This window comes from Bufo bufo, chromosome 7 (genome assembly GCF_905171765.1).
Source record: "Bufo bufo chromosome 7, aBufBuf1.1, whole genome shotgun sequence".
Classification (NCBI taxonomy): Eukaryota; Metazoa; Chordata; class Amphibia; order Anura; family Bufonidae; genus Bufo; species Bufo bufo.
This window is the reverse complement of record NC_053395.1, coordinates 148,407,795-148,433,786: the sequence shown is the minus strand read 5'-3', so window position 1 is coordinate 148,433,786 and position 25,992 is coordinate 148,407,795. Positions and strand designations below refer to the sequence as shown.

The 25,992-nt window shown below is 44.9% G+C and overlaps 2 protein-coding genes across 4 annotated transcripts in view; one reads left to right on the top strand and one right to left on the bottom strand.

Moving 5' to 3' along the window:
* Positions 1 to 12,717, bottom strand: part of VPS8 (VPS8 subunit of CORVET complex) — a 216,496-nt gene extending 203,779 nt beyond the window's left edge. For both annotated transcript variants that reach the window (XM_040439657.1, XM_040439658.1), the window contains exons 1-7: positions 12,435 to 12,717; positions 6,177 to 6,346; positions 5,929 to 5,997; positions 2,867 to 2,994; positions 451 to 544; positions 322 to 354; positions 193 to 247 (exon numbers count right to left, since the gene is read on the bottom strand). In XM_040439657.1, coding sequence (XP_040295591.1) covers positions 193 to 247; positions 322 to 354; positions 451 to 544; positions 2,867 to 2,994; positions 5,929 to 5,997; positions 6,177 to 6,346; position 12,435 — 550 coding nt within the window. In that variant the 5' untranslated portion in view covers positions 12,436 to 12,717. The remainder of the gene's footprint in view (positions 1 to 192; positions 248 to 321; positions 355 to 450; positions 545 to 2,866; positions 2,995 to 5,928; positions 5,998 to 6,176; positions 6,347 to 12,434) is intronic.
* A 63-nt stretch (positions 12,718 to 12,780) lies between these two features.
* DBR1 (debranching RNA lariats 1) lies at positions 12,781 to 24,961 on the top strand. Of its 2 annotated transcripts, XR_005780447.1 has the most exons (10): positions 12,781 to 12,883; positions 15,133 to 15,380; positions 16,195 to 16,319; positions 17,916 to 17,996; positions 18,568 to 18,653; positions 19,705 to 19,929; positions 21,362 to 21,442; positions 21,562 to 21,707; positions 23,278 to 24,410; positions 24,641 to 24,961. XR_005780447.1 is itself a non-coding variant. In XM_040439662.1 (9 exons), exons 2-9 carry the CDS (start codon positions 15,184 to 15,186, stop codon positions 23,930 to 23,932), a joined length of 1,596 nt encoding a protein of 531 aa, XP_040295596.1. In that variant the 5' UTR covers positions 12,781 to 12,883; positions 15,133 to 15,183; the 3' UTR covers positions 23,933 to 24,961. The 2 variants fall into 2 exon arrangements, 1 of the variants encoding a protein (XP_040295596.1); XM_040439662.1 differs by having other exon boundaries at positions 23,278 to 24,961.
* The last annotated feature ends 1,031 nt before the right edge of the window (positions 24,962 to 25,992 follow it).

Genomic DNA, 25,992 nt, shown 5'->3' with positions numbered 1-25,992 from the left:
CAATCTAAGGGGAGTGGGGCAAGTTTTGAAAGAAAGAGACGAAAATGTCTGAATTTCTCCTGTACGCCGGAACCTACAGTGAAAATTAAGGATTCCTTTTAATCAACCCTACCAAGCTATATGCCTGGTTGTATAGGGTTGATCCTGGTAACAGAGCCGCTTTAAAAACTATTTTGCCCCTATCAAACTTACCAAAGATTAAAGCCAATCCATGAGAAGTACCTACTGCAATGAGATTGGAAACAGCCTAAAAAAGAAAAAGAAAAAGTCTTAATGGGAGCCCAGTATCACTGTATGACACACAGACGGACAGACACTTACAATTGCTGTGGGCAGACCAGCATCCACTTTATCCTGAAAGAGAAGAACAGTTATACAATTTTTTGCAACCTTGGTTTTCTTTTATACTGATTCTAATGTTTATTCTGTATGGGGCACTTATATACTTACTGTGGCAGACACTATCTGGGCGGAGATCCCTTTCAGCAGACTATGGCGCAGTACTGATCCATGGCGAGAAAATGCATCGAGCAGCCGCTTTTTCCTGACATGAGTAACAAGTAAAGAATGGTAATAAATGGTGAGTACTTAAGCCCAGGTACAAACTCTTTATTACTGGACCATTGTGACAGCATGACTTTAGGTGAAGAATTAATGGTCTTCCATGGCTACCTATTCGCTAAGTCCACATGGGATGAGAATTGAAAATCCTCAGCATTTTACAGTACCAGCCAAGGGTAAAAAATTTGAAGAAATCTCATCCGCACTCTTTGGGAATTTTTTATTTTTATTTGGTAGCATAAATTAACCTTTGGTTCAGATTTTAATGCTTCAGATTTCCACCATGGATTTCACCCTTTCTAATTCTTAGGGTGAAATCCACTGTAAATCGTCATGCACCCGTGTGGTTGTGCTGCAGATCCACGTCGGATTTAAAGGGAGTCTGTCACCACATTTGAGCATATTAGACTGATCAAATAGCGTTATATGTGCCACCCAGAACTTAAAAACGGTACCTTTGTTGTATCTAATGGAGTTTCGTTTCAGCCAAAAACGAACTTTTAAGATTCTGTAAATGCACCCTCTCAAGTGCCCAGGGCGGCGTCTCAATCGTCCGAGCCCCAGGCAGCACCTCCTCAAGGGCTCATAACCCCGTCCTCCGTGTGCCTCTGCCCGCCCGTTTACTCTCCTCCTCTCTCCTTTTCCACTGCGGCTGCGCAGTCAAATTCGTAGCGCAGTGGAAAAGGAGAGGAGGAGAGTAAACGGGCGGGCAGAGGCACACGGAGGGCGGGGTTATGAGCCCTTGAGGAGGTGCTGCCTGGGGCTCGGACGATTGAGACGCCGCCCTGGGCACTTGAGAGGGCGCATTTACAAAATCTTAAAAGTTCATTTTTGGCTGAAAGAAAACTCCATTAGATACAACAAAGGTACCGTTTTTAAGTTCTGGGTGGCACATATAACGCTATTTGATCAGTCTAATATGCTCAAATGTGGTGACAGACTCCCTTTAACAGAGGGATCTACCACCCGAGTGGATGTACTTTTTATGGAGTCTCTCTAGGAAGTGTCCAGAGCTCTCTCACCTCACACTTATTATAGTGTCTCACCAGGTGTCTCTTTTGAATGCAGTGTAACCATATAGGCAAAATTCATAGCTTCCAACATACACCAAGACAATTAAGCCCTCCGCCGGTACCACTCCAAAAGGCCTAGGAAACTCCCATAAACCACCAGTATTGAAGCAGATATGGAAAAACCCTGTCCCCTTCCGAACCCCCTTTAGGCTCCATTCACACGTCCGCAAATGGGTCCGCATTTGTTCCGCAATTTTGCGGAACGGGTGCGGACCCATTCATTTTCTATGGGAACGGAATGGATGCGGACAGCACACAGTGTGCTGTCAGCATCCGCATTTGAGGAGCGCGCCCCCGATCTTCAGGTCCGCAGCTCCGCAAAAGATAGAACATGTCCTATTCTTGTCCGCAGCTTGCGGGTGTGTTTCGGGTCCGCAACACACCACGGACGTGTGAATGGAGCCTTATGGTTGGCCTTAGCTACTTTCTGGGACTGTTGGCAACTACAAAACGCCCAAAATATTAATTTAGTTAGTGAGCATTAGAATCCATATGTCGCCATCTGAGTACAGTGTGCATCATGGTTCATTAGCAGCAATAGTCTGCAGCATTGGCATAAAAAATTCATTAGTGGCAACATAGCTACTAATATAACAGGTATGAAACCCTCTCTATCTGAATACAGTGGTCCGACCACCAGCTAAACACCAAATGAGGAGCTGCACCCTCTGCTGCACTCTTCCTGGGTGACGGCGGAGTATCAGCTGTATCTATGCCAACACCTGACACATCACAAAGCCAATCGGTATTCCAACAAGGACACCTTCAATGAAATGGTTACGGCTGGATAACTTTAATAATCTCATATTTATCTTGACATTTTATGGTAGCTACAGAAGATCTGCCAAGGGCGAGCAGCAGTGGACAAAAGGCTATGCTGTAACTAAGGCTACATTCACACGACCGTATGCGCTTTGTGGTCCGCAGATTGCGGATCCGCAAAACATGGATACAGGACGTGTGCGCTCTGCATTCTGCGGACCGCACATGGCCGGCGCTATATACAAAATGGCTATTCTAGTCCGTGATTGCAGACAAGAATAGGACATACTCTATCTTTTTTTGCGGGGTTGTGGAGCGGAACTACGGATGCGGGAGGCCCATTCATACGGTCATGTAAATGGACCCTAAAGCTCATACTAGCGTAATGATCCCACGGCTTCCTCAGGTCAGTACATACTGTGACGGTTCACAGGGAGCGCCCCTCTCCTTATGTCTTCTTTTATGGGTACCTTTTGTGGGCCCGGTCTCCACTGTCAGAGCTGGCCAGGGATGAGGTGTCACATGAGTGGGTGTCAACGGTCTCTATGTTAAGAAGAGCCGGATCCTCGGGTATAAAAGGTTCATCCTCATCATCTGTCTAGAAAGAAACATATTATACAGACAACTTATTGTAGCCGTTTTCTGGGAAATATACTGACCCGAATCCTTAGTGAAATGCACTGGGGAGGAGTTCTTATTGTTGGTCTGTATACATCTTATTTTAGGCTGTACATGCATTTTCCTTTGTTATATGTTCTGTATATACACAATTATGTTGTTGTGGGAGGGGCTGGCCACAGAAATAGGTGGAGCTTGGGTGCAACAAGAGCAATGGTGACTGCATTAAATGCCTAATTTGCATATTAATAAAATGTGTCATAATTCAGGAACAAAGCCTTGTGTCAACAAAAGAAAAACTGTATTAATCAGGTGAGTCTATGCAAACAGATAGGCCCCTTTCACACGGGCGAGTTTTCCGCGTGGGTGCAATGCGTAAGGTGAACAAATTGCACCCGCACTGAATCCGGACCAATTCACTTCAATGGGGCTGTGCAGATGAGCGGTGATTTTCACGTATCACTTTTGCGTGGCATGAAAATAGCAGCATGTTCTATATTCTGCGTTTTTCACGCAACGCAGACCCCTAGAAATGAATGGGTCTGCGTGAAAATCGCAAGCATCCGCAAGCAAGTGCAGATACGGCGCGATTTTCACGCATGGTTGCTAGTAGATGATAGGGATGAGCAACCCCGAACTCCATTAAAGTAAATTCACTGTATTGTTTTCCCTTATAACATGGTTATAAAGGGAAAATAATAGCATTCTTAATACAGAATGCATAGTAAAATGTGGATTAAGGGGTTAAAAAATAAAAAAAATGATCCTCATCCACTTGATCGCGCAGCCGGCATCGTCTTCTTTCAGGACCTGCAAAAGGACCTTTGATGACGTAATTGCGCTCAACACGTGGTGATGTCAGCACAGGTCCTGGATCTTCTATCTTCATTCAGCAGGACCTGCGCTGATGTCACCGCACTCACCACGTGGTGAGTGCGATTAAGTCATCAAAGGTCCTTTTGCAGGTCCTGAAAGAAGAGGAAAGAAGACAATGCCGGCTGCGCGATCAAGTGGATGAGGCGAGTTCATTTTTTTTATTTTTTAACCTCTCAATCGACATTTTACTAAGCATTCTGTATTAGGAATGCTATTATTTTCCCTTATAACCATGTTATAAGGGAAAATGATAAAAATCTACAGAACACCGATCCCAAGCCTGAACTTCAGTGAAGAGGTTCGGGTCTGGGTACCACATTCAGTTTTTTATCACACGCGTGCAAAACGCATTGCACCCGCGCGATAAAAACTGAACAACGCAATCGCAGTCAACACCGTGTGAAAGAGGTCGCTGGTGGCAGATTCCCTTTAAGGCCTCTTGGACACGAGCATGACGGATTGGCTCAGGATGCGTTCAGTGAAACTCGCACCATTTTGCAAGCAAGTTCAGTCAGTTTTGTCTGCAATTGCGTTCAGTTTTTTTCGCACAGGTACAATGTGTTTTGATGTGTTTTTCACACACGTGATAAAAAAAACGGAAGGTCTACAAACAACATCTCTTAGCAACCATCAGTGAAAAACGCATCACACCCGCATCTCTTAGCAACCATCAGTGAAAAACGCATCGCACCCGCACTTGTTTCCGGATACAATGCGTTTTTCACTGAAGCCCCATTCACTTCTATGGGTCCAGAGCTGCGTGAAAAACACAGAATATAGAACATGCTGCAATTTTCACGCAACGCAGAACTGATGCGTGAATAAAAAAACGCTCATGTACACAGACCCTTCGAAATGAATGGGTCAGGATTCAGTGCGGGTGCTATGCGTTCACGTCACGTATTGCACCCGCGCAGAAAACTTGCTCGTGTGAAAGGGGCCTAAGGGTGCTATTGGCATGACATTTGTAAGTGAGCTTTTGTGTTGCTTTTTTGTGTGGCTAGATGTCACCAAATGCAGAACATACGATGCCTTTTTGAGTTATATTCTCAGGATATAATATTTTTCATGCATTTTTCACAAAGACCCTTCTACAGGATGTGAATAATGCTGGGAAAACTGTTTCCCCACTAAATCTGACTCAGAATATTTCGGCATAGTGAGACAGCACCCATGGTGAAATATCACGTTGTGGCCAAGGTCCTGTGGCTGAATTTGGGAAGGCGAAGGCAGCCACAGGGGAGATATTTGATAAGCGAGGTATATTTGAAAATGTTTCATCTAGTTACTGCCGCCACATTTCAGTGGTTTTCAGATGTTCCCTTAATTCCAAATGAGACATGTGGTTCAGTAAAAACATAAACGGGGGTCATTTAAAAAGACTAGCTCTTTATTCTGGTCTTTGATTACTCATTTTGCTGCCGGAGGATGTGTATAATGTAGGCGCACCTTGGGCAATCCATGTGCCTGGCTTAAAAACTACTCCAGCCCCTGACTGGAGTAATTTCTCATCAACATTTATACCTGTTCCAAGGAGTAAATATTAGTAAATTAGTTGGGAGGATGTCCGGGCCCACATCACACCCAAGTGGTGAGGACAGCGTAAAAATGTCCCTGCGGCAAAATATTGTCGCACAAACGTCTAAAAAGTCGCTAAATGGGGTTGGGCAGATAGTAAATAACACCCAATGTGTCTGACTTTGGTAAACAACAAACCTGAGATATGGTCCCTATTAAAGGGGTCTGTCCCGCCGAAGGATTTCCTATCAAGTCTCCATACATTGCCCTGCAGACTAGTGTTGAGCGAACTTCTGTTTTCAAGTTCAGCATACAAGGTTCAGGATATCTAAGAATTCCATTGTGGATTCCGCTACCACGGACCATAACTTATAGTCGGTGGTAGCGGAATCCATAACGGAATTCTTAGATAACCCGAAAACAGAAGTTGGCTAATCCCTACTGCAGACCCAACAGCAGAATACAGGATGCAATGCTTCGTCCATGAGCTCCTGTGCATACATAACCATACGGGACTCACCTCGTTCAAGATGCTCTCTAAAGTTGGAGGGGTATCAACTTGGGGGATGTCAAACTCTTTGTCATCAATCTAATAAAAAAGGCAACATTTGAAAACAGCCATGTGGGATAAATAATAAGAACAAGAATCGCGTCATTCTTAAACTGTACTATACGTGTGCACAAAGTACAACCTCACCCAATGAAAGGGTAACAGACTTCTACCAGAAACTTAAGCCAGCGGAGACATGCGCCTAGTAAAATATTCACCTGTTCTTGCTTGGAATCTAAGTCCTTATCCACATCAAGGTAGCCCATATGAGTCTGCGATTTATTAAGTTCATCTTCTACACTTCCAGATATTCCAGCAGCTTCAGCAATAAGTCTCCCTGAATCCCATCCCTTGGAAGCAAGTTCATCTTCTCGAGAGTCTGGCTCCACTGCACACAACATAACATATTTAAATTTAAAAAAAATCAAAAAAGTTTCAGAATATTATCTTAAAGGGATTGTACAGGATTAGAAAAACATGGCTGCTTTTCTCCAGAAACAGAGCCACAGCTGCCCATGGGTTGTGTTTGATATTGCTACCTAGAGCCATTAGGATACGGCCACCTGGCATGGAAGTGCTACCGTTGGGACACAGAGCCACAAGGCCATATAAGCTGCTGTGAGATCAAATTAAAGGGCTTTTCTCATCTGAGACAATGGGGGCATATCACTAGATTATGCCCCCATTGTCTGATAGTAGTGGTCCCAGTAGTGGGATCCGCACCTATCTCCTAATAGGAGCCCCGAAAGTGGTGGAGGGCGGACTGCAAATGTGCAGCCACCCTCCATTCATTTCTATGGGACCACGGAAAATAGCCAAGTGCTAGAAGTGAATGGGAGCGGTGGCCGGACATGCCCGATGCGCTCCAATTCTCTTCTATGGAGAGAGCGGTGGTAGTCCTCCAGCCACCACTTTGCCCGCTCCGTTCATGATATACGCGCAGGTCCCAGCGGTGGAACCCGCACCTATCAGACAATGGGGGTATATCCTAGCGATAAGCCCCCATTGTCTCAGATAAGAATACCCCTTTAACTAATTAGAAACAAATTTTTCTTTAGGCCCCTTTCACACGGGCGAGTATTCCGCGCGGATGCGATGCGTGAGTTGAGCGCATTGCACCCGCACTGAATACCAACCCATTCATTTCTATGGGGCTGTTCACATGAGCGGTGATTTTCACGCATCACTTGTGCGTTGCGTGAAAATCGCAGCATGCTCTATATTCTGCGTTTTTCACGCAACGCAGGCCCCATAGAAGTGAATGGGGTTGCGTGAAAATCGCAAGCATCCGCAAGCAAGTGCGGATGCGGTGCGATTTTCACGCACGGTTGCTAGGAGACGATCGGGATGGAGACCCGATCATTATTATTTTCCCTTATAACATGGTTATAAGGGAAAATAATATCATTCTGAATACAGAATGCAAAGTAAAACAGCGCTGGAGGGGTGAAAAAAATAAATAAAATTTAACTCACCTTAGTCCACTTGATCGCGGCCCGGCATCTCCTTCTGTCTTCATTTGAGCTCTGTGCAGCAACAGGACCTGTGGTGACGTCACTCCGGTCATCACATGATCCATCACATGATCTTTTACCATGGTGATGGATCATGTGATGACCGGAGTGACGTCACCACAGGTCCTGTTGCTCCACACAGCTAAGATGAAGACAGAAGGAGATGTCGGGCATTGCGATCAAGTGGCCCCTCCAGCGCTGTTTTACTATGCATTCTGTATTCAGAATGCTATTATTTTCCCTTATAACCATGTTATAAGGGGAAATAATACAATCTACAGAACACCGATCCCAAGCCCGAACTTCTGTGAAGAAGTTCGGGTTTGGGTACCAAACATGCGCGATTTTTCTCACGCGAGTGCAAAACGCATTACAATGTTTTGCACTCGCGCGGAAAAATCGCGGGTGTTCCCGTAACGCACCCGCACATTTTCCCGCAACGCCCGTGTGAAAGAGGCCTTAGTGTTCGTTGTTAAAGGGGTTGTGTCAGTTCAGCAAGTGGCAATTATTATGTAGAGAACGTTAACACAAGGCACGTACTAATGTATTGTGATTGTCCATATTGCCTCCATTACTGGCTTGATTTCTTTTTTCAGCACATTATACACGGCTCGTTTCCATGTTAACGACCACCCTGCAATCCATCAGTGGTGGTCGTGCTTGCACACTATAGAAAAAGTGCCGGCCTCTCTGGTGGCCAAGACTGCAGGAGCGCACATAGACTGGTGCTTTTTCCTATAGTGTGCAAGCACGGCCACCGCTGATGGATTGCAGTTTATGGAGACAAAACCAAGACTAGAGGTAGTATCTGTCCTTAATACCGTCTCTCCTTTATTTCCGCTCCTCGTTTTGGCTTCAAAATCCGTATCAAAAAACTTCAATGTGTGGCCATACCCAAAGATCTGGTTTACATGTTACTTGTGCTGAAAAACGCATTGCAAAAAAACACGAGTTTTTGCTGCTGTTGCATTACTTACACGTGAGACATGTAAAATCAATGGGGGGAGATTTATCAAAACTGGTAAAAAGGAAAACTGGATTAGTTGCCCCTAGCAACCAATCAGATTCCACCTTTCATTTTCTAAAGAAGCTCTGAAAAATGAAAGGTGGAATCAGATTGGTGGCTATGGGCAACTAATCCAGTTTTCTTTTACACTAGTTTTGGTAAATTGCGGTAAAAACATATATGCTTTTAGCAAAGCTTTTTTTTTTGTTGCGTTTTTAAATGCAGCACAAAAGCAACTTGTAAGGGCGCTGCCACATGTTCAGGTTTTTTTATGCAATTTTTGAAGTTGATCTTAAAAGGAGAGAAAAGGTATTGAGAGCAGATACTACTTCTCTTTTTTAAATCCACTCTTGGTTTGGGCTTTAAAAACTGCATCAAAAACCTGCATGTGTGGCAGCACTCTAGGCCCCTTGCAGACGAGCGTGTGCAGATTAGGTCCGGATGCGTTGCAAATGCGTTCAGTGAAAAATGCGCAATTTCGCAAACAAAATCATTCAGTTTTGTCTGCGATCGCGTTCAGTTTTTATCGCGCGGGTGCAATGCGATTTAATGCGTTTTGCACGCGCGTGATAAAAAACTGAAGATATACAAACAACATCTCTCAGCAACCATCCATGAAAAACGCATCGCATCCGCACTTGCTTGCAGATGCGATGCGATTTTCACGCAGCCCCATTCACTTCTATGCGGCCTGCGTTGCGTGAAAATCGCAGAATATAGAACATGCTGCGATTTTCACGCAACGCACAAGTGATGCGTGAAAACCGATGCTCATGTACACACACCCATTGAAATGAATGGGTCAGGATTCAGTGCGGGCGCAATGAGTTCGCATCACGCATTGCACCCGCGTGGAATACTCGCTCGTGTGAAAGGGGCCTTAGGGTAGGGTTGGGTTAAGATGGTGGATTCTGTCCTCCGCATATGCCACGGCAGGAACCGTTGCGCTGCAGTTTCTGGCGTTGGTTTTCATATGGACCCACTGATTGCCGTCTCCCACTGCAGCTTTGCAAGGTTTTCTGCGCCAAATCTGCACTGAATCCCACGCCATAAGCCCTCCATGTGAACCTAACCTTAGCAAAATGAAGGCGGCTACGCTGCAATACCACACGCGGCCCTTTTTTGGGTAGGGGAGAAAGCTGCTTATAATACTACACTATTTTGTTTCCAAAGTTATGCTCTTGTTGCAAATACTTTAAAGGGGTTGTCTCACCTCGGACATCGGTGGTATATTGCTAGGATAGGCCACCAGTGTCAGATACAGCCTCCAGAATGAGACCAGCAAAGTGAATGGAAAACAGCCCCGCATGCGCAGCCGGCCACCATTCGTTTCTATGGACTCGGCTATTTCCGGCAGTCCCATAGAGATGAAAAAAGTGGTTGCAGCGCTTGCGCGGTGTGCCCCCTCATTTATTCGGTACTTCCGATAATAGCTGAGCGAGCCCATTTGGCTATTTTTGGAACTCGCATGGAGAGCAAGCAGCACATTCACGATGCTCTCTCCCTCACTTTGAAGGCCCCATTCCAGAGATAGGCAGGGGTACCAGAGGTGGAACACACACCTATTGGACCCTGGTGGCATATCCAGCAATATAGTAATACCAAAATGCTCTGCCAATCACTTGTTTATCAGGTGATCATATCTTTCAACTAGCACCCAAAATCATCGCTTCTAGGCAGTACTAGCTCTGCTCCCCAGAAACAATGACACAGAGAAGATGGCTTCTGCATGTATATACAGCTCTCATCTCTGCTGCATATCAGGCATGATCCCTATATGTCTTGTTCCCAATAATTGCCCTGTGTAAGGGGGCCTTCACACACTGCGGATCTTATTGCAGAAATTTCCACGACTGAAAATCAGTTCCATTCACCCGAATGCACTTGCTGTCCCATTCAAATGAATGGAACTAATTTTGAGTCGCCTGGTCATAAACTAGCCAAATTTACGGCAGCGTCAGGGGGAATCTAACACCAAAAGCCAGTCTTAGTAAATGACCCTCAATGTGTTCCTTAGAACAGCAGTGGCTTGACAAAAATATTTGCTGCAAAAAGTCTGCGCGCTGCACCAGATATTGTCATAAAAAAAAAGTCACAAGACCCCATTTTGCCACTTTATTTAACGACCGGGCGACAATATTTCATTGCACAGACATTTTTGTGTCTTGTGTAAACCACTTAGGAGTGATAGGGGCGAGGAGGAGGCCAGACTAGGCCTTTGGCCCCAACAAATTTACCATCTTTTATGCCTGAAAAAAAAACATAAAAAGAGGAGTAAAAGCCCCAGTCAGGGGTTGGAGCAGTTGTCACTCAAGGCGCTTGCGCTGATGAAGGTGCACACCTCATCAGAAGGGAGCTAAATCTTACAGGGACAACAAAGACCGGTGGTAATTCGAATTGTACAGCCCAGATCTTATCAGTACACCGAGCTATAGACAGGGATTACTTATCATCTTTATCAGTCATCATGGTTTTCCAATTTCTCCATAAAAATGTTGGCTGCTTGTGATTTTTGGGATAAGTTGTCCAGAAAAAAGAAAAATTCTGGTTGGCAACCCTTCCCCCAATGGGTAGCGTAAAAAGGGCGGAGGGCAATGGAATTTCATATGTAAATGTAGGACTATTGTTCTGTCATATTGGAGAGTCTGCGCTGAAGATGTGGATTCAACATTCACCAAAAGGGGAACACAACTAAAATATAGATATGACCTGTAATGTAAATGTAACTTCACGTGCGGGTGTGTGCACAATTCAATGCTAATGTGTTACATGTTTCCCCCTTTCCTAGGAGAGCCCAATAGTTACACAGCAAAACCAAAAGTTTCATTTCATAGAGAGAAAATAGCTTAGGGTTACGTTGACTTGTACTGTTCCTGCTCCTCGAGGTGAGGACCTCAGGGTAGGTCACCAGTATCAGACTGGAGAGGGTTTAACAGCCGCACCGTTCAACAAAATGGTGGACAGATCCATAAGAAGGCCTCATCCACTGGTGAGTGGTCACTGCTAAGGCACCATTCACAGGACCGTATTTCTTGATCCGCATTTTTTTGCGGATCGGGTGCGGACCCATGGGCTGAAAATACACATGCTCATTCCAAGCACGCATGTGTCTTGAGAGGGGAGAATGTTGTTAGACACCTCTGGTGGTTTGCCTCCCTGAGAACAAAAGGATCAGGCATGTTGAAATCCAACTGCCTGATCCTTATCTGCCCTCAGTGGAGAGTCAGGAGATCTCCATACACGTGGCCTGCAAGTCCCTCTGAAAGCGGTAGGGTATCTAATGTGTATGGCCAGCATCCATTAGGTATAGTGTTGAGTGAACTTGTGCTTTTAAGTTCGGCGTACACGTTTTAGGTTATCTAAGAATTCCATTATGGATTCCGCTATCACGGACGATAATGATGGTAGCGGAATCCATAACAGAATTCTTACATAACCCGAACCTTGATCGCCAAACTTGAAAGCACAAGTTCACTTATTTACCAAAACTACAACTGCGGGACTTATTTACCAAAACTACATCATGGGATCATACATCAAACTGAAAAGTGGCGTCGGGCTATTCCGCGTGCGGTACTACATGCCCCAGGTCAGCAGCCGTGCCATAATCAAACCATGAATAAATAATGAGCGGAGAAGCAGAACGTCTTCAAGGATAAGAAAGGCGGAAAAGGAGATTTTACATGGGGGCAGACGGTTTATTGCTGGACACCCAAAAACACAACACCTGTGATAGCTGATAGAGAACAACAGCTGCCAGCAACCACACAGCAAGATATCATTCTCTCCCCCAGGCTCATAGTGGGACATATTACAAGCCTCATCACATCCTCCTCTGCCTAATATGCCAGCATCGTAGCATTCTAGGTTTTCCCTGCCAGCAAAGCTCCCCCACTATAAATACACTCAATCCCCGGCTGCACCTGCACAGCCCCCCACAGCCATACGTCACTTACTGTGGCTAGGTACACAGGAACGCTAGTCTATCAGGTACCAGGGACAGCTGTATTGCCAGCAATTGCGCATGCGCTAAACTCCCCGGAAGTCATACTTCCTTCTTTTGCGTGTCAGCCGTGCGTTCCACGTACAGCTTGAAGGTCGTAAAGCTGTCATGTGATCAGTGCTCGCCTTCGATCACGTGACATCAAAACGGTTTCCATTTAGGGCCATATTTTGCTTGTTACTGTATACAGCAGTCATGGCTATTTCCTAGCCGAGCACGGTGTACAATGACTAGAATACTTCGAACGGAAAACACGCGTTCAACGACAACCAAGGAAAAAGCACGCCTTCCACGTGACGTCATCGCGCACGTTCAACAACTTCCTGTTTCGTGAAAAAGCTGCGCATGCGCCCTGCGGATTTCAGTACTTGGGAAGTTGGGAGTGATCGTGCTGGAGATCAGGTAAGAGGAATGCAGGTTCCATCCCGCCCTGTAGCCTTACTTCTATGGGGGGGTTGTCAGGGTGTCCACACATGTCACCCCAGCGACTGATGAGATCGTTCTATCTGGTATTTATTCCTTGAAGACGTTTCGTCCGACTGGTTTCCTTATGTTCTGATTCTGATCGCCTCTAATGATGTGCAGCAGTGGGGCATAGAGCAAGGTTTACTAGCATGGCGGTACTTCATAAAGCCCACAAGATGAGGGATAAATGTATGATCTCCTCCACTGATCACAGGAATGGGGGTCCCCTTTAAGAGTGCAGCAGTAGTGATCATGTAGTAGTGACTGCTGCTCATCCACTGTCTATGGGACACCCAGCAGTCCTGACTGTAGAATGGTGCAGTATACACAGTACTGCTCCAGTCACCCAGTGGGCCCTGTTCTTGTAGGGACCCAGCAGTTGGCTGTCCAATCATCTGTTGTTATATGGAGGTGATAAATGCTGTTCATTGGCCAACCCTGTTAAAGGCGCATTCCCATATCTCTAGGACAGGGATGGCCAACCTGTGGCTCTCCAGCTGTTACAAAACTACAACTCCCAGCATGCCCAGACTGTCTACAGCTATCAGCCTACAGTAGGGCATGGTGGAAATTGTAGTTTTACAACAGCTGGAGAGCCGCAGGTTGCCCAGCCCTGCCCTAGGATATGCCATCAATGTCAGATAGGTGCAGGTCCCACTCCAGAACAGGGTGCCCGAAGTGATGGAGCACTGCGCGAGCGCAGCCACCCTCTATTCACAGCCATGGGAGTCCTGGAAGCAGCTGAGCTCTAGCTCATAGAGATGAATGGCGTAGTGGCAGTTCATGTGCTGTGGGCTATCCCATTCATCTTTATGAGTGAGCTTGGTACACTTCTCACTCCTCAGCACTCAGACCCCCACTGTTAAAAAAAAAAAAAAAAAAATTCATGCTTTGCTATGTTGTAGAAAACATTGTTTTTTTAAAAAAAAAGCAGTGATCCTTTAAAGGACATCTGTCAGCAGATTTGTACCTATGACACTGGCTGATCTGTTACATGTGCACTTGGCAGCATTGCTGAGAAAATTAATGTTTTAATATATGCAAATGAGCTTCTAGGAGCAATGGGGGCATCTGCTCTCTCTGCAACCGCCGTACCCTCTCAACTTTGAATTATGTGACAAAGCATAATTGTGTTGGCCCTGTCAAAGTGCAGAGATGCAGCAGTTGCAGAGAGAGCTGAGCCTCTAGGAGTAACGACAACACCCCCTTTGCTCCTAGAGGCTCATTTGCATATATTAAAACATCATATTTCTCAGCAATGGGGGGGGGGCACATATGACCATGGGACCAACACAAGTGTCATAGTGCAATGCAACAGGTCAGCCAGTGTCATAGGTACAAATCTGCTGACAGATGCCCTTTTAATGTAAGTTTGTTGTATTTTCCACCCGTTTGTCAGCTTTCTGGACATGAAAATAATTTAAATTCTAGCCTTGCAATGCTGCATTTTCTCAATCCTAACCTGATGTAGTACTGATAACTCCACTTATCTCCAAATTTCTGCTTTTGAAAATCTGCTCCATTCATTTACGCTGGGGTGTTTAGTTCATGGGTTTTTACAATGGGTTAGTATGCATTTGACTATGCCTTATGGATTGTTTTTGCAACGTGATCTGTCTATACCTTGAGCTGCACATTGGTTTGGTTTTAGAGCCGGCTCTTTGAAAGGGTTGAGGTTTGATTGTATATCCCAGCCATGTTTTGCAGCTCATGATAGGAGACATTATATTTAGCATTTTATAATATCGGGCAAAATGCTACTATTATTGTTACACCTCCACCTTTGAACATACTAATATATTAATATCGGACTGATGATTACGATGCATATGAAGTGGTTAGGTGTTCCATATATGTAATGGATGCTACCCCTTTCCCGGGGGATAATGGTTCATAGCACTTACTTGCATCGCTTTTACTAATGTCTATTGATAGTTTGTATGCTATTTGGATGTATTTTATAAAGAAGACTTTTTTTGTATATTATATGTGTGGTTCCCTATTTTTCAGTGAGGCTGATGATTATGGCTCCACACGTGACATGTTGGTTTACGGTTGTTTGTTTTTTTGGTATTCTATTTTTACAAAGCCCCAACTTAGTTGTAAAAAAACAGTCACAGAAATGTCGGTAGCATAGATCTTATAATATATGTCATATGATTAACCTTCTCCCTGTGTTTGTGCAGATGGCAGTGTAAGGAAAGATCTTTGCTGCTCTGTATTCTAACTGAACAACCATGAAGATTGCTGTGGAGGGTTGCTGCCATGGGGAGCTCGATAAGATCTATGAGACTATCCAGTTCCTGGAGAAGAAAGAGAACACTAAAGTAGACCTCTTGCTCTGCTGTGGAGACTTTCAAGCGGTTAGGAATGAGGGGGACATGAAATGTATGGCTGTGCCTCCAAAATACCGCCAGATGCAGTCTTTTTACAAGTAAGGCCAGATCACCTACTTAATACTAGCATTAAGGAGGATCTACTCCTGTCTCCATGAGATTATCTTGGAGTAAGTCTACGTCATGGAGCCTCTAAGTTAAGATCCTTTTACACAGACTGATAATCGGGCTGATCATTGGGCATGGGCCTTTGTATAAAGGCTGGTTCCCGATAATTGGCCTTTGTCATCAGGTGATCGTGTCGTTCTGCCTGCACTAAAAATCATTGTTCCTGTACAGCAGATCGTGCTGTCTAGACAGTGACCAATGATTATTATTATTTTTTAATAGGGACAAGAGATCCCTTGTCTCCACATAGTGGAGCTGATTGCAGCATGTACATGCAGCTTTCATCTCTAGTGATGATCAGGCAGTTATCAGGAACATTTAGTTTGTTCCCGATAATTGCTTGATAGATTGGTCCATGTAAAAGGTCCTTAAGGAAATCCATGACATACATTTTAAATGGAAAATTTGTGTCTTGTTGAAGAGGCCCTGTTACCACGAAGAAGCAGTCTAAACTGCAGACATCATGTTATAGAGCAGGAGCTGAGTAAATTGGTGTTTAGTTTGGTGGTAAAGAGTCCAGTACTACTTATTGGTAGAAGTTCCTGCTCTGTCCATGCTTAGGAGTCCGGTGGGCGGTCCTGTTCAGTCCGACAGCCTTTGGTTTGGGATGGGGATGTTAGACTGTGAGCAGGGACCGATGAGTGACTCCACAGCCTGCATACAGAACTGTGTTATGCGCTACAGTGAATCCTGTAAGTGAACCTAAGTGATGCTGAGCTTTTTAATATGAATGTTATTTTGTAGGTATTATTCTGGTGAGAAACAAGCTCCAATACTTACCATCTTCATTGGAGGGAATCATGAGGCTTCAAATTACCTCCAGGAACTGCCCTATGGTGGCTGGGTTGCACCAAATATATACTACCTGGGTAAGTATAGAATTTTACACTAATTCTTAAATCAGTGCTTAAAAGGTATTCAGGGGACAGCTTCTGAACTGGGACCCCCACTGATCACAAGAACAGGGACCGCCTGTATGAATAAAGTGGTGGTCAATCATGCACACTACCACTCCATTCACAGCCTATAGGACTGACCGATAGCAGTGCAGCACTTGGTTATGTCAGTCCCAGATAATCGAGCAGAAGTGCAAATGCCAGTCCAATCGGTTCTAGTGATCGGCTGCAGCCCCAGAGGACAGGTGTCCATGGACATAGTAGTAATCCCCTATCCTGTGGTTGGAGGGTAACTTGTTATTACCAGAATACCCCCTTTTTTTTTTTTTTTTTTTTTTGCACCCGCGTGGAATACTCGCTTGTCTGCAAGGGGCCTAATACTGCCTCCAAATACCCGATGGCTGAGCAAATGTTTGCTCGTTCATTAGGCAGTTGTAATTTTTAAGCATACTTAAAATCACAATGGTGCCGGCGGCAGATCGCGCTGTGTAATAGCTATCAACCGCCGGCACACTGGGTGATGGCATAGCGGAGGCCATCAGTGCATGTAATAGCAGCAGTGTCCTCCGCTAGCTGACTATTGCTTCCCTCCCGACAATCGTCTGCAGCATCGGGTTGTCTAATACACCCTTAAAGGGGTTCTGCAGCTTGTTTAAACTGATGATCTACCCTCTAGATCAGAGGTCAGCAACCTCCGGCACTCCAGCTGTGGTGAAACTACAACTCCCAGCATGCTCGGAAGTTCCAACAACAGCCAAGCATGTTTGCATGCTGGGAGTTGTAGTTTCACCACAGCTGGAGTGCTGAAGGTTGCTGATCCCTGCTCTAGATAGATCATCAGCATCTGATCGGTGGGGGTCTGACATCTGGGACCCCTGCCGATCAGCTGTTTGAGAAGGCAGCAGTGCCGCGGCCTTCTCACTGTTTATCGCTGGCCGAGTGACGTCACGACTTGTATCAACTGGCCTGGGCGGGGCTGAGCTCCATTCAAGTGAACAGAGCTTAGCCCCGCCCAGGCCAGTGATACTAGTCGTGATGTCACTGGGCCAGCGGTAAACAGTAAGAAGGCCGCGGCACTGCTGGAGCGCCGCTGCCTTCCCAAACAGCTGTTCGGCGGGGGTCCCGGGTGTCGGCCCCCACACCGGTCAGATGCTGATGATCTATCCAGAGGATAAATCATCAGTTTAAACAAAGTGCAGAACCCCTTTAACTGGTAAGATGTAGTTGGAGTTGTGTCCCTACAAGTAGTCATTAAAACAGACATGTCAGTATTGCTGACCGCTCCTCTGTAACTAGTGCTTGACCTGGTAGACGTCAGGTTAAATTGACATCTCCGTTGACTTTTCCATTATTCTGTTCCGTCATGGGAACAGAATAAAAGGTCCATTAACTGATACAAACGCTTTCTCTTTCTATCCGTCATTCATTGACTTCAACGTGGAAAAAAAAAAAATCAACAACAAATGGGGATTAAAATGGGTCCATTTCTTTTTTGATTCCTCCAACAGAATAATCAATGCCAATGTGCACGCAGCCTTCTTCAATGTTTTAATTTTTTTTTCTCCCCAGGATATGCTGGTGTTGTGAACTATCGAGGGGTGAGAATTGGTGGAATTTCTGGAATTTTTAAATCCCACGATTATAGAAAAGGTATGTGAACATTTATTCATGAGTTGATCAGGTGACTGTGAGACCTCATTAACCTTTTTGTTGTCAAGAGCATTTTACATGCATCATGACAGTCAAAGGGTTAGAGGGGTATCCTTTGCATGAGAGCCCCCTCTGAGTGGAGTGCCACTAGAAAGGGTGGCTCCTGCTAGGCCAGACTCGGTGCAGACATGGGTAGATAATGCCTAAACCTATAGATATTACCCATGGGCTGTGTATATAGTAGATTGTTCAGCTGTATTCTGCATTAGAGTCTGAGATATTGTACACCTAATTCCTTCTTCCTTCACAGATCAATAGACATGTCCCAGAGCTAGCCGATATTCCAGGAATGGATGTATTATAGCTACATAAGACATGTAAAACTGGTTTTCTTATGTAATCGCTATGGGATTGTGGCAAGATCCACACTATTGGTTTATGCGGCCAGTACTCCTTTATTTGACGTGTATAGTGCTGTGGCTCGCACTACTTTGGCTTTCCATAGACTGATGTGTAGCATGCATAGTCCATACACTAAGATAACAGCATTTCTCCTGTGCCATTTCTTTAGGTCATTTTGAACACCCTCCATACACCAAAGATACAATTAGAAGTGCATATCATGTGAGGAACACAGAGGTCTTTAAACTTAAGCAGGTACTGCTATTCTCCCTTTCCATTTCCAAGCTAAATGCTAAGGGCTATTCCCGGCATATACATTGATGATCACAGGCCATCTGTGTGTAACTGGCACCAATACAGCCATTGGGAAACTCGATCAATTCTCTGGCCAAGTGGCTGTGCCTGGCATATGGATTCACCCTTTATACATTGATTGCCTATCCTGTGAATAGGTCATCAGTGTCAATTACAAGGAAACAATGTGATATTAGTATAATGTTCATCCGTACCTTTTGCTGCTTAATGGGCAGCTGTTTTGACGTTGGAAGTCCAAAATGTTAGATTTACGGTATCTGTGTTTCTTTTATGAGCTTAAGGGGGTTCTCTGGGCCTGTACCTGTAAGCGGTCTATAAGGTCACAATCTGGTGACAGACTCCCTTTAAGGGGGTTCTCTGGGCCTGTACCTGTAAGCGGTCTATAAGGTCACAATCTGGTGACAGACTCCCTTTAAGGGGGTTCTCTGGGCCTGTACCTGTAAGCCTCTTTCAGCTAACCTGTGGAGAGAAGACACTTTGTGCAGTACTTACCGTTCTACCGCCCAGCCGATGCCACACTCCCGCTTGGGATCATGTGACCAGTCAACTGATTGTAGGCTCTTCCTCTGATATCGGATGTGCAAAAGAGGAGCACATCTGGTCGCAACGTCCGAGGAAGAGCCCAAAGCCAGTCAGGTGGTCACATGATCCCAGCTAGGGTCCCAGAATCGGCAGAGCGACGGAAGGGTTTTCTCTCCACAGGTCAGAGAAAAGAGGCTTTTTCAGCACCGGCCCAGAGAATCCCTTTAATGCTACACCAGCAGGACCGATTATAAGGACCCACTGCAGCAGTTTACCACACCCCTGAAATCCATCATATAGCCTCAATTTTAACACAAATCTGTCGTGAGACGGGTATGCTTTGTCAAGAAAGAAACTTGTCAGTTTTAGTGCCTCATCCACTTGAGGTATCTTTACTCCGTATAGCTAGTACACCTATAAAGTACGCAACCCAGGAGGTATTTCTTACGTTATGATCTTATGCTTGCAGCTAAAAGAACCAATGGATGTGTTTCTGTCTCACGACTGGCCACGAAGTATCTATCACTATGGGAATAAGAAACAGCTCTTGAAGAAAAAGGAGTTCTTCACACAAGAGGTGGAGAACAACACCCTCGGTAGCCCGGCAGCCAGCGAGCTCCTCCACCACCTCCAGCCATCATACTGGTTTTCTGCTCATCTCCACGTCAAGTTTGCTGCTTTTATGCAACATCCAGTAAGAAGAGAAATCGCTTTTATTGTGTCTAAATCTGTAATTGATCTCAATTGTTGATTTCAACCTTTTATGATATGGTTTTGTTTCCATCTCAAGACTGGGCCTCATGCACAAAACCATGTCCATATGTCAGTCCTCAAAACACGGTTTTCTTGCATGTGCAATCCGCATTGTTCTCGTCTCCTTTTCACTGTGGACTGCAGTAGTACATGTTCTATAATTTGCGTAGCTACACGTATCTGCAAAAATCCGAATGTCTGCATGGCCTTATAGAAATTAACAGGTCAGTGTGCTATGCGCAAAAATAAAAAGCACATGGATGAAAAATATGGTCATGTACATGAGGTCTTTAAAGGGATTGTCAGAGTTAGGCTACTTTCACACCTGCGTTTTGTGCAGAGCAGTCAGGGATCTGCACAGACGGATCCGTTCAGATAATACAACTGTCTGCATCCGTTCAGAACGGATCCGTTTGTACTATCTTTAACATAGCCAAGACGGATCCATCTTGAACACCATTGAAAGTCAATGGAGGACAGATCCGTTTTCGATTGTGTCAGCGAAAACGGATCCGTCCCCATTGACTTACATTGTGTGCCAGGACGGATCCATTTGGCTCAGTTTCATCAGACGGACACCAAACACTGCAAGCAGCGTTTTGGTGTCCGTCGACAAAGTGGAATGGAGACTGAACTGATGCATTCTGAGCGGATCCTTTTCCATTCAGAATGCAGATTGATCCGTTTTGGACCGCTTGTGAGAGCCCTGAACGGATCTCGCAAACGGAAAGCCAAAACGCGAGTGTGAAAGTAGACTTAAATAGAAACTCGGGTAGCTCCTGTAAACAGTTTAAACAGTCTAAAATGCAAAAGAATGAATACTCTATTTCTCCACTGCTTCCTCATGTGCTCCATTCTTCCCTGCTGCTAGTTTGCTGGCTGCAGCACTGACATTCCATGTACACAGGTCATCACTGCAGCCAGTCACTGGCTTCAGTGGTGATGGCCAGTGATTGGCTACATAGTGACCTGTGTGCAAGGAGCATCACTGCTGCAGTCAAGAACATGATGTTGGCACTGGGAAAGAGCGGAACGCAGCGCTGGGAGAAGAGGGGAAGTATTAACTTATTTTTAGACCAGGGATGGCCAACCTGCGGCCCTCCAGCTGTTGCAAAACTGGACAGTCTCAGCATGCCTGGACAGCCTACAGCTATTAGGGCATGCTGAGAGTTGTAGTTTTGCAACTGCTGGAGGGTCGCAGGTTGGGCATTTCTGTAGACTGTAGCAATAGGTGCAATGTAGTAGTGCAACTTGTGTTGCGCAACTACCAGACACTGTGTAGACTAGGTCCTAAATTTAGTTGTTAGTACATGTAAGCCGAACCCAGTAGATCTTATTCTGTGATATTTAACCAGTTCTGTTTAATTTTACAGAATAAAGAAGGTGACAATTTACCTAAAGCAACAAAGTTCTTGGCACTTGATAAATGTCTACCACGTCGAGAATTTCTCCAGGTGAGAATGGTTTACAGTTGTCTTGATTGGCTTGTCATATCTTATCATTGTAATTTGTGTTATAAAGATGTGAAACCTATTGAAGTGTTTTGTTGTCGTCATCGTCGTCGCCCCCCCAGATTATAGAAGTGGAGCATGATCCGAGTAAACCAGATCAACTAGAATATGACCTGGAATGGCTGTCCGTTCTAAAAGAAACTAAAGACCTTCTGAACATTACGCCCCAAACATGGAATATGCCGGAGAACAATGGTCTGCACAGCAGGTAAACTTTACAGTATATAGGTTGTTTTCATCTTTATTGTATACATGATTTGCAGAAAACCCAGGATTTGTCCAGTACTGTTGAAAACCTATAACTAAAATAATCTTTAAAAAAGTTGTCTCAGGACAGGCATTGGTGGCATATTGCCATATGCCATGAGTGTCTAAGTGGTGGAGATCCAACAGGTGAGATCCCTTACCAATCACTGGAGCCAAGCTGTGGCACCTCAGCTTGGCTTTGTCCGGTGGCCCAATGGTTGAACCATTATAGACGATAGGCACCATGTGATCTACTTGAAGAAGCTGATCTGACAGGTGAAGTGGCATGGCTTCTTCTTGGAACGGCACCTCTTTGTTCTAGCAATTGGCAGCAGTTGGACCTCCACCTGTGGTACTGCCGTACCTGTGTGATATGCCTCTTTCAGATTTTCTGGATCATCATAAAGTGTTACATTTTTTGCATCAGTTTAAAGAGGTTGTCTGGGCTTTTTAATATTGATGATGACCTATCCTACCTGGCACCCCTGCCCTTCCTGTCCCATAGATGTACAGCAGTGACAGGAAGAGAAGGGAGACAGCACGTGCGCACGTATTGTTGACCTATCCAATGCGTTTCTGGATAGGTCATCAATATCAGATCTGCAGGGGTCTGACACCCGGCACCCCTGCCGAACTGATATTGATAACTAGAGATGAGCGAGTCGATTTGCATAAAACTTTGTTATAATACTCAGGTGAGCCTAAGTTATAAGTGGTACCTTGGAACCGAACCAGGGTTCGGGAAAAGGTTTTTAGCAGTAGAAATTAATTTTTGAAGTTATCCTAAGTCTCGTGAGACTTCGAAGTAATAACTTTGGCTCATCTCAGCCAATACATTCTAATACTGTACGGAGCGCTCGCTTCGTACTGTATTCTAGCAAAGTTTTATGCGAAACGACTTCGGATGTTTCACCCGAAGTCGATTCGCTCATTCCCATTGATGACCTATCCAGAACCGTATTGGATAGGTGCTCCTATATGCGGTACACAGTGGAGCATGCTGTGCCTTATGTTTTATGCAGACTTTACATACATTAATTACCAACCTATAAAGGAACTGTCTATGGTACATATACTGATGACCTATCTTCAGGATAGGTCATCAATATCAGATCAGTGGGGTTCTGACAACTGTATCCCCACTGTTCAGCTGTTTTGGGCAGCTGCAGTGCTAAAGGCTATACAGTCAAACCATCCAGCGCCATATACTGTGTAGTGTCTGGAGCTGGCATGCTGCAGCTCAGGTTCACTTGAATGGAATCTGAGCTGCAGTACCCCAGCACAGCCACTATAGTGTTTGGAGCTGTTTGTTTTCAGTCTGTCTATTGTATAGTTACTGGCGCTGGTGGCTGCCCAAACCGCTGATCAATGGGGGTGTCGGACCCCTTCCAATCTGATACTGATGACCTACCCTTAGGATAGGTCATCGTCATCTGCAGTCCGAACAGCCCCTTTAATACTAGATGCAGATCTACTGCATAGTTGGAAAAATTAGGATTACATAAATTTTTTTCTAATATGTTGAATTCTAGGTGGGATTACAGCGCAACTGAACAAACTAAACAAGAAGTCCTTGAAGACCAGGGCAATGACCTTAGTATCCCACTAAACTTTTGTGTCACTCTACCCTCTTATAACCCAAACAATCCACAGCATAAGAGGGTAGCATCCCATGTAGTTAATCCACAGACAACAGAGTTCTGTGCCCATTTTGGACTTATCGACATCAATGCCAAGGTCCGCCGAAATGATGACGGTGGAGAGTTTGACACAGCGGAAGATAATGAGGTTGACAGCAGTGGTTCTGTGGAAGATCCTAGTGAATACAGCACTGACACTTCCATCCTCTCGTCTTCAATTAACCCCGACGAGATCACTCTGGAGGATGATGAGGATGAAGACCTCTCTGTACAGTCTGTGGAGCCTTCTCCAGAACATACTCCAGACTTATCCGTGAACTTCTCTAACATTCGTGTAGTTCCTGATTCAATGGCTGTCTCATCAGATGATGCTATGGATTCAACCAATGATGAGATGGAACGGTCAGAGAGCAGTCAGACTGAAGGGGAAGGAAAGAACCCCGAGAGACAGCTCAAGAGGTTAAGTGATGAGAATGGACGAGGCAGCATAAAGATTAAACGGCGGAATCAGGCTATTTACACAGCAAAAGATGAAGATGATGAGTAAATGGACTAGCTTGTAGAATGAAACTTTGATATCTACTCGGAGGGAACCCGTCACTAATTTGGGACTACTAAACCCACAGCATCTCGTTACGCAGCTGGAGTTTAGCGTTCTGAACCTACCAATATCAAACCTGGGAGTTTCTGCATTGTGTAGTAAAATAACTTGTAGTTTACTGGATTATAGTCTGGGACTCATCTCCAGAAGCATTGGTACTCGTCACTTTACTGCGCGACAAATGAAAGTGAGTTTTTTTACAGAACAATGCAAAAACGGACAGTTTTAATATGGGCAGGTTTGATACTCTAAACCTAGTGACTGGATCCCTTTTAAAATGAACAGACTTTGTCGTACCATCAGCTGCAACAAAGTCTGAGGTATGGGCTAAGTTTGACTGTTTATTTTACTGTTAAAGGGGTTGTCCGGCTTCAGGAGGAAGCTGGACAAAGCCTTTGATCCACCTGAAATATAGAATAGATAAGTTCTTTCCTGACAGAACCTGCAACACTGCTTGGTTCTCCCACAGCCTCTATTTACCCAGCTGCAGTGATGACGTCTTATCGACAATACATGAGCACTGCAGCCAATCCCAGGCCTTGTCGGGTGCATTGCTGAGGCTGTTGATCGGCTCCAGCATTCATGCATTGTGACGTTACAACTGCAGCTGGGTAAATAGAGCCCGGCCAGAAGAACCAAGGAGTGGCCACGCAGGATCGGTCATGTAAATACTTACCCATTCTTTAATTAAGATGGTTTCCCGCTTCCCTCTTGAACCTGGACAACCCATTTAATGTTTTAATATTATTTAGTAATTCTGAAATATGTCTGGCACAAAGTTTTGTGTTCTTTTTAAAGATTTTATATTTGAGTTAATAGTGCCCATCTTATTTCCCTTATAAATTATAGTCCTGTAAAATGACACGTTTCCAGTGTATAAAGTATGCTTATTTTAATATTTCTTTCGTAAAGTTTATGGGCAGAAATTAATTTAAGGGAAAAAAAATTAATAAACCAGGACTCTTTAAATTGTGTGTCTTATTCCTATTATGTATGTGATAGTCTATAGACTTTTAATAGTGTGTGTTGCAGAAAAGGAAATGCAGTCAAAACCACCAGAATCACATCTGATCTTGGATAGCTCTTCGTACCTGATGAGGTTGTTACATACATTGGTTTATACACCGCAGCCAATCTAATGAGGTAGGGCTGCAGGGAGGATGGAGAAAGCCACAGGCTAATCCCATTATGAGACAGTAGCTGCATCTCCACTTCCTCTAGGTTCTGTAACTAACTACAGTCACAAATCGCAACTTCTGACCTAATGGTGCTGAGCCACGGGTCAAAAACTTACAGCACTCCATTGGAGTACTTAGAACAGCCACGCTAGTGTGCATGCTGGAGGGAGGAGGTGTAATTTCAGAACAGGTGGAGTGGCAGAGGTTGCTGACTCTTGACTAAAATGCAACCAAAAAGAACAATCCGCGGAAAATGAATGAAGGGGCTGTGGCCACTGCGCCACCAATGAATATAGTTAATGCCTGAATACAAATGTAACCTGCATGTGCCGGCCATATTCCATACCTGGCCTTACTGACTGCGTGCCGTCATCCGCCGCAATTAACCCCTCAGGACCTGAAGGGTTAATTGCGGCGGATCACGGCACGCAGTCATAGAGGCCGGGTATGTGGGATATGGCCGGCACATGCAGGCTACATTTGTATTCAGGCATATCCAACTATATTTGGTGGCGCAGTGGCCACAGTCTCCTCCTCCTCCACCTCGCCGGCTGAGGAGAACATGGTGCGTGCCGAGAGCGGCACATGCCATGTTCTACCGCGATATGGCGATCTAAACAGAATCTCTATCATTGGCCAAATTTATATCGCCCACCCCTAGATGTACTGAATGATGGATCTTTTCTGAGCTCCTGTCTGAGCAGCCAATCATTCTATAAAGGAAAAAAAATGTACTTAGTTTCAATTCCTCATAATTTTTGCAATTTATATAGTAGTGTTCAAAAATATAGCAGTCCAACATTATTAACCTGATTTTAGAAGTTATAT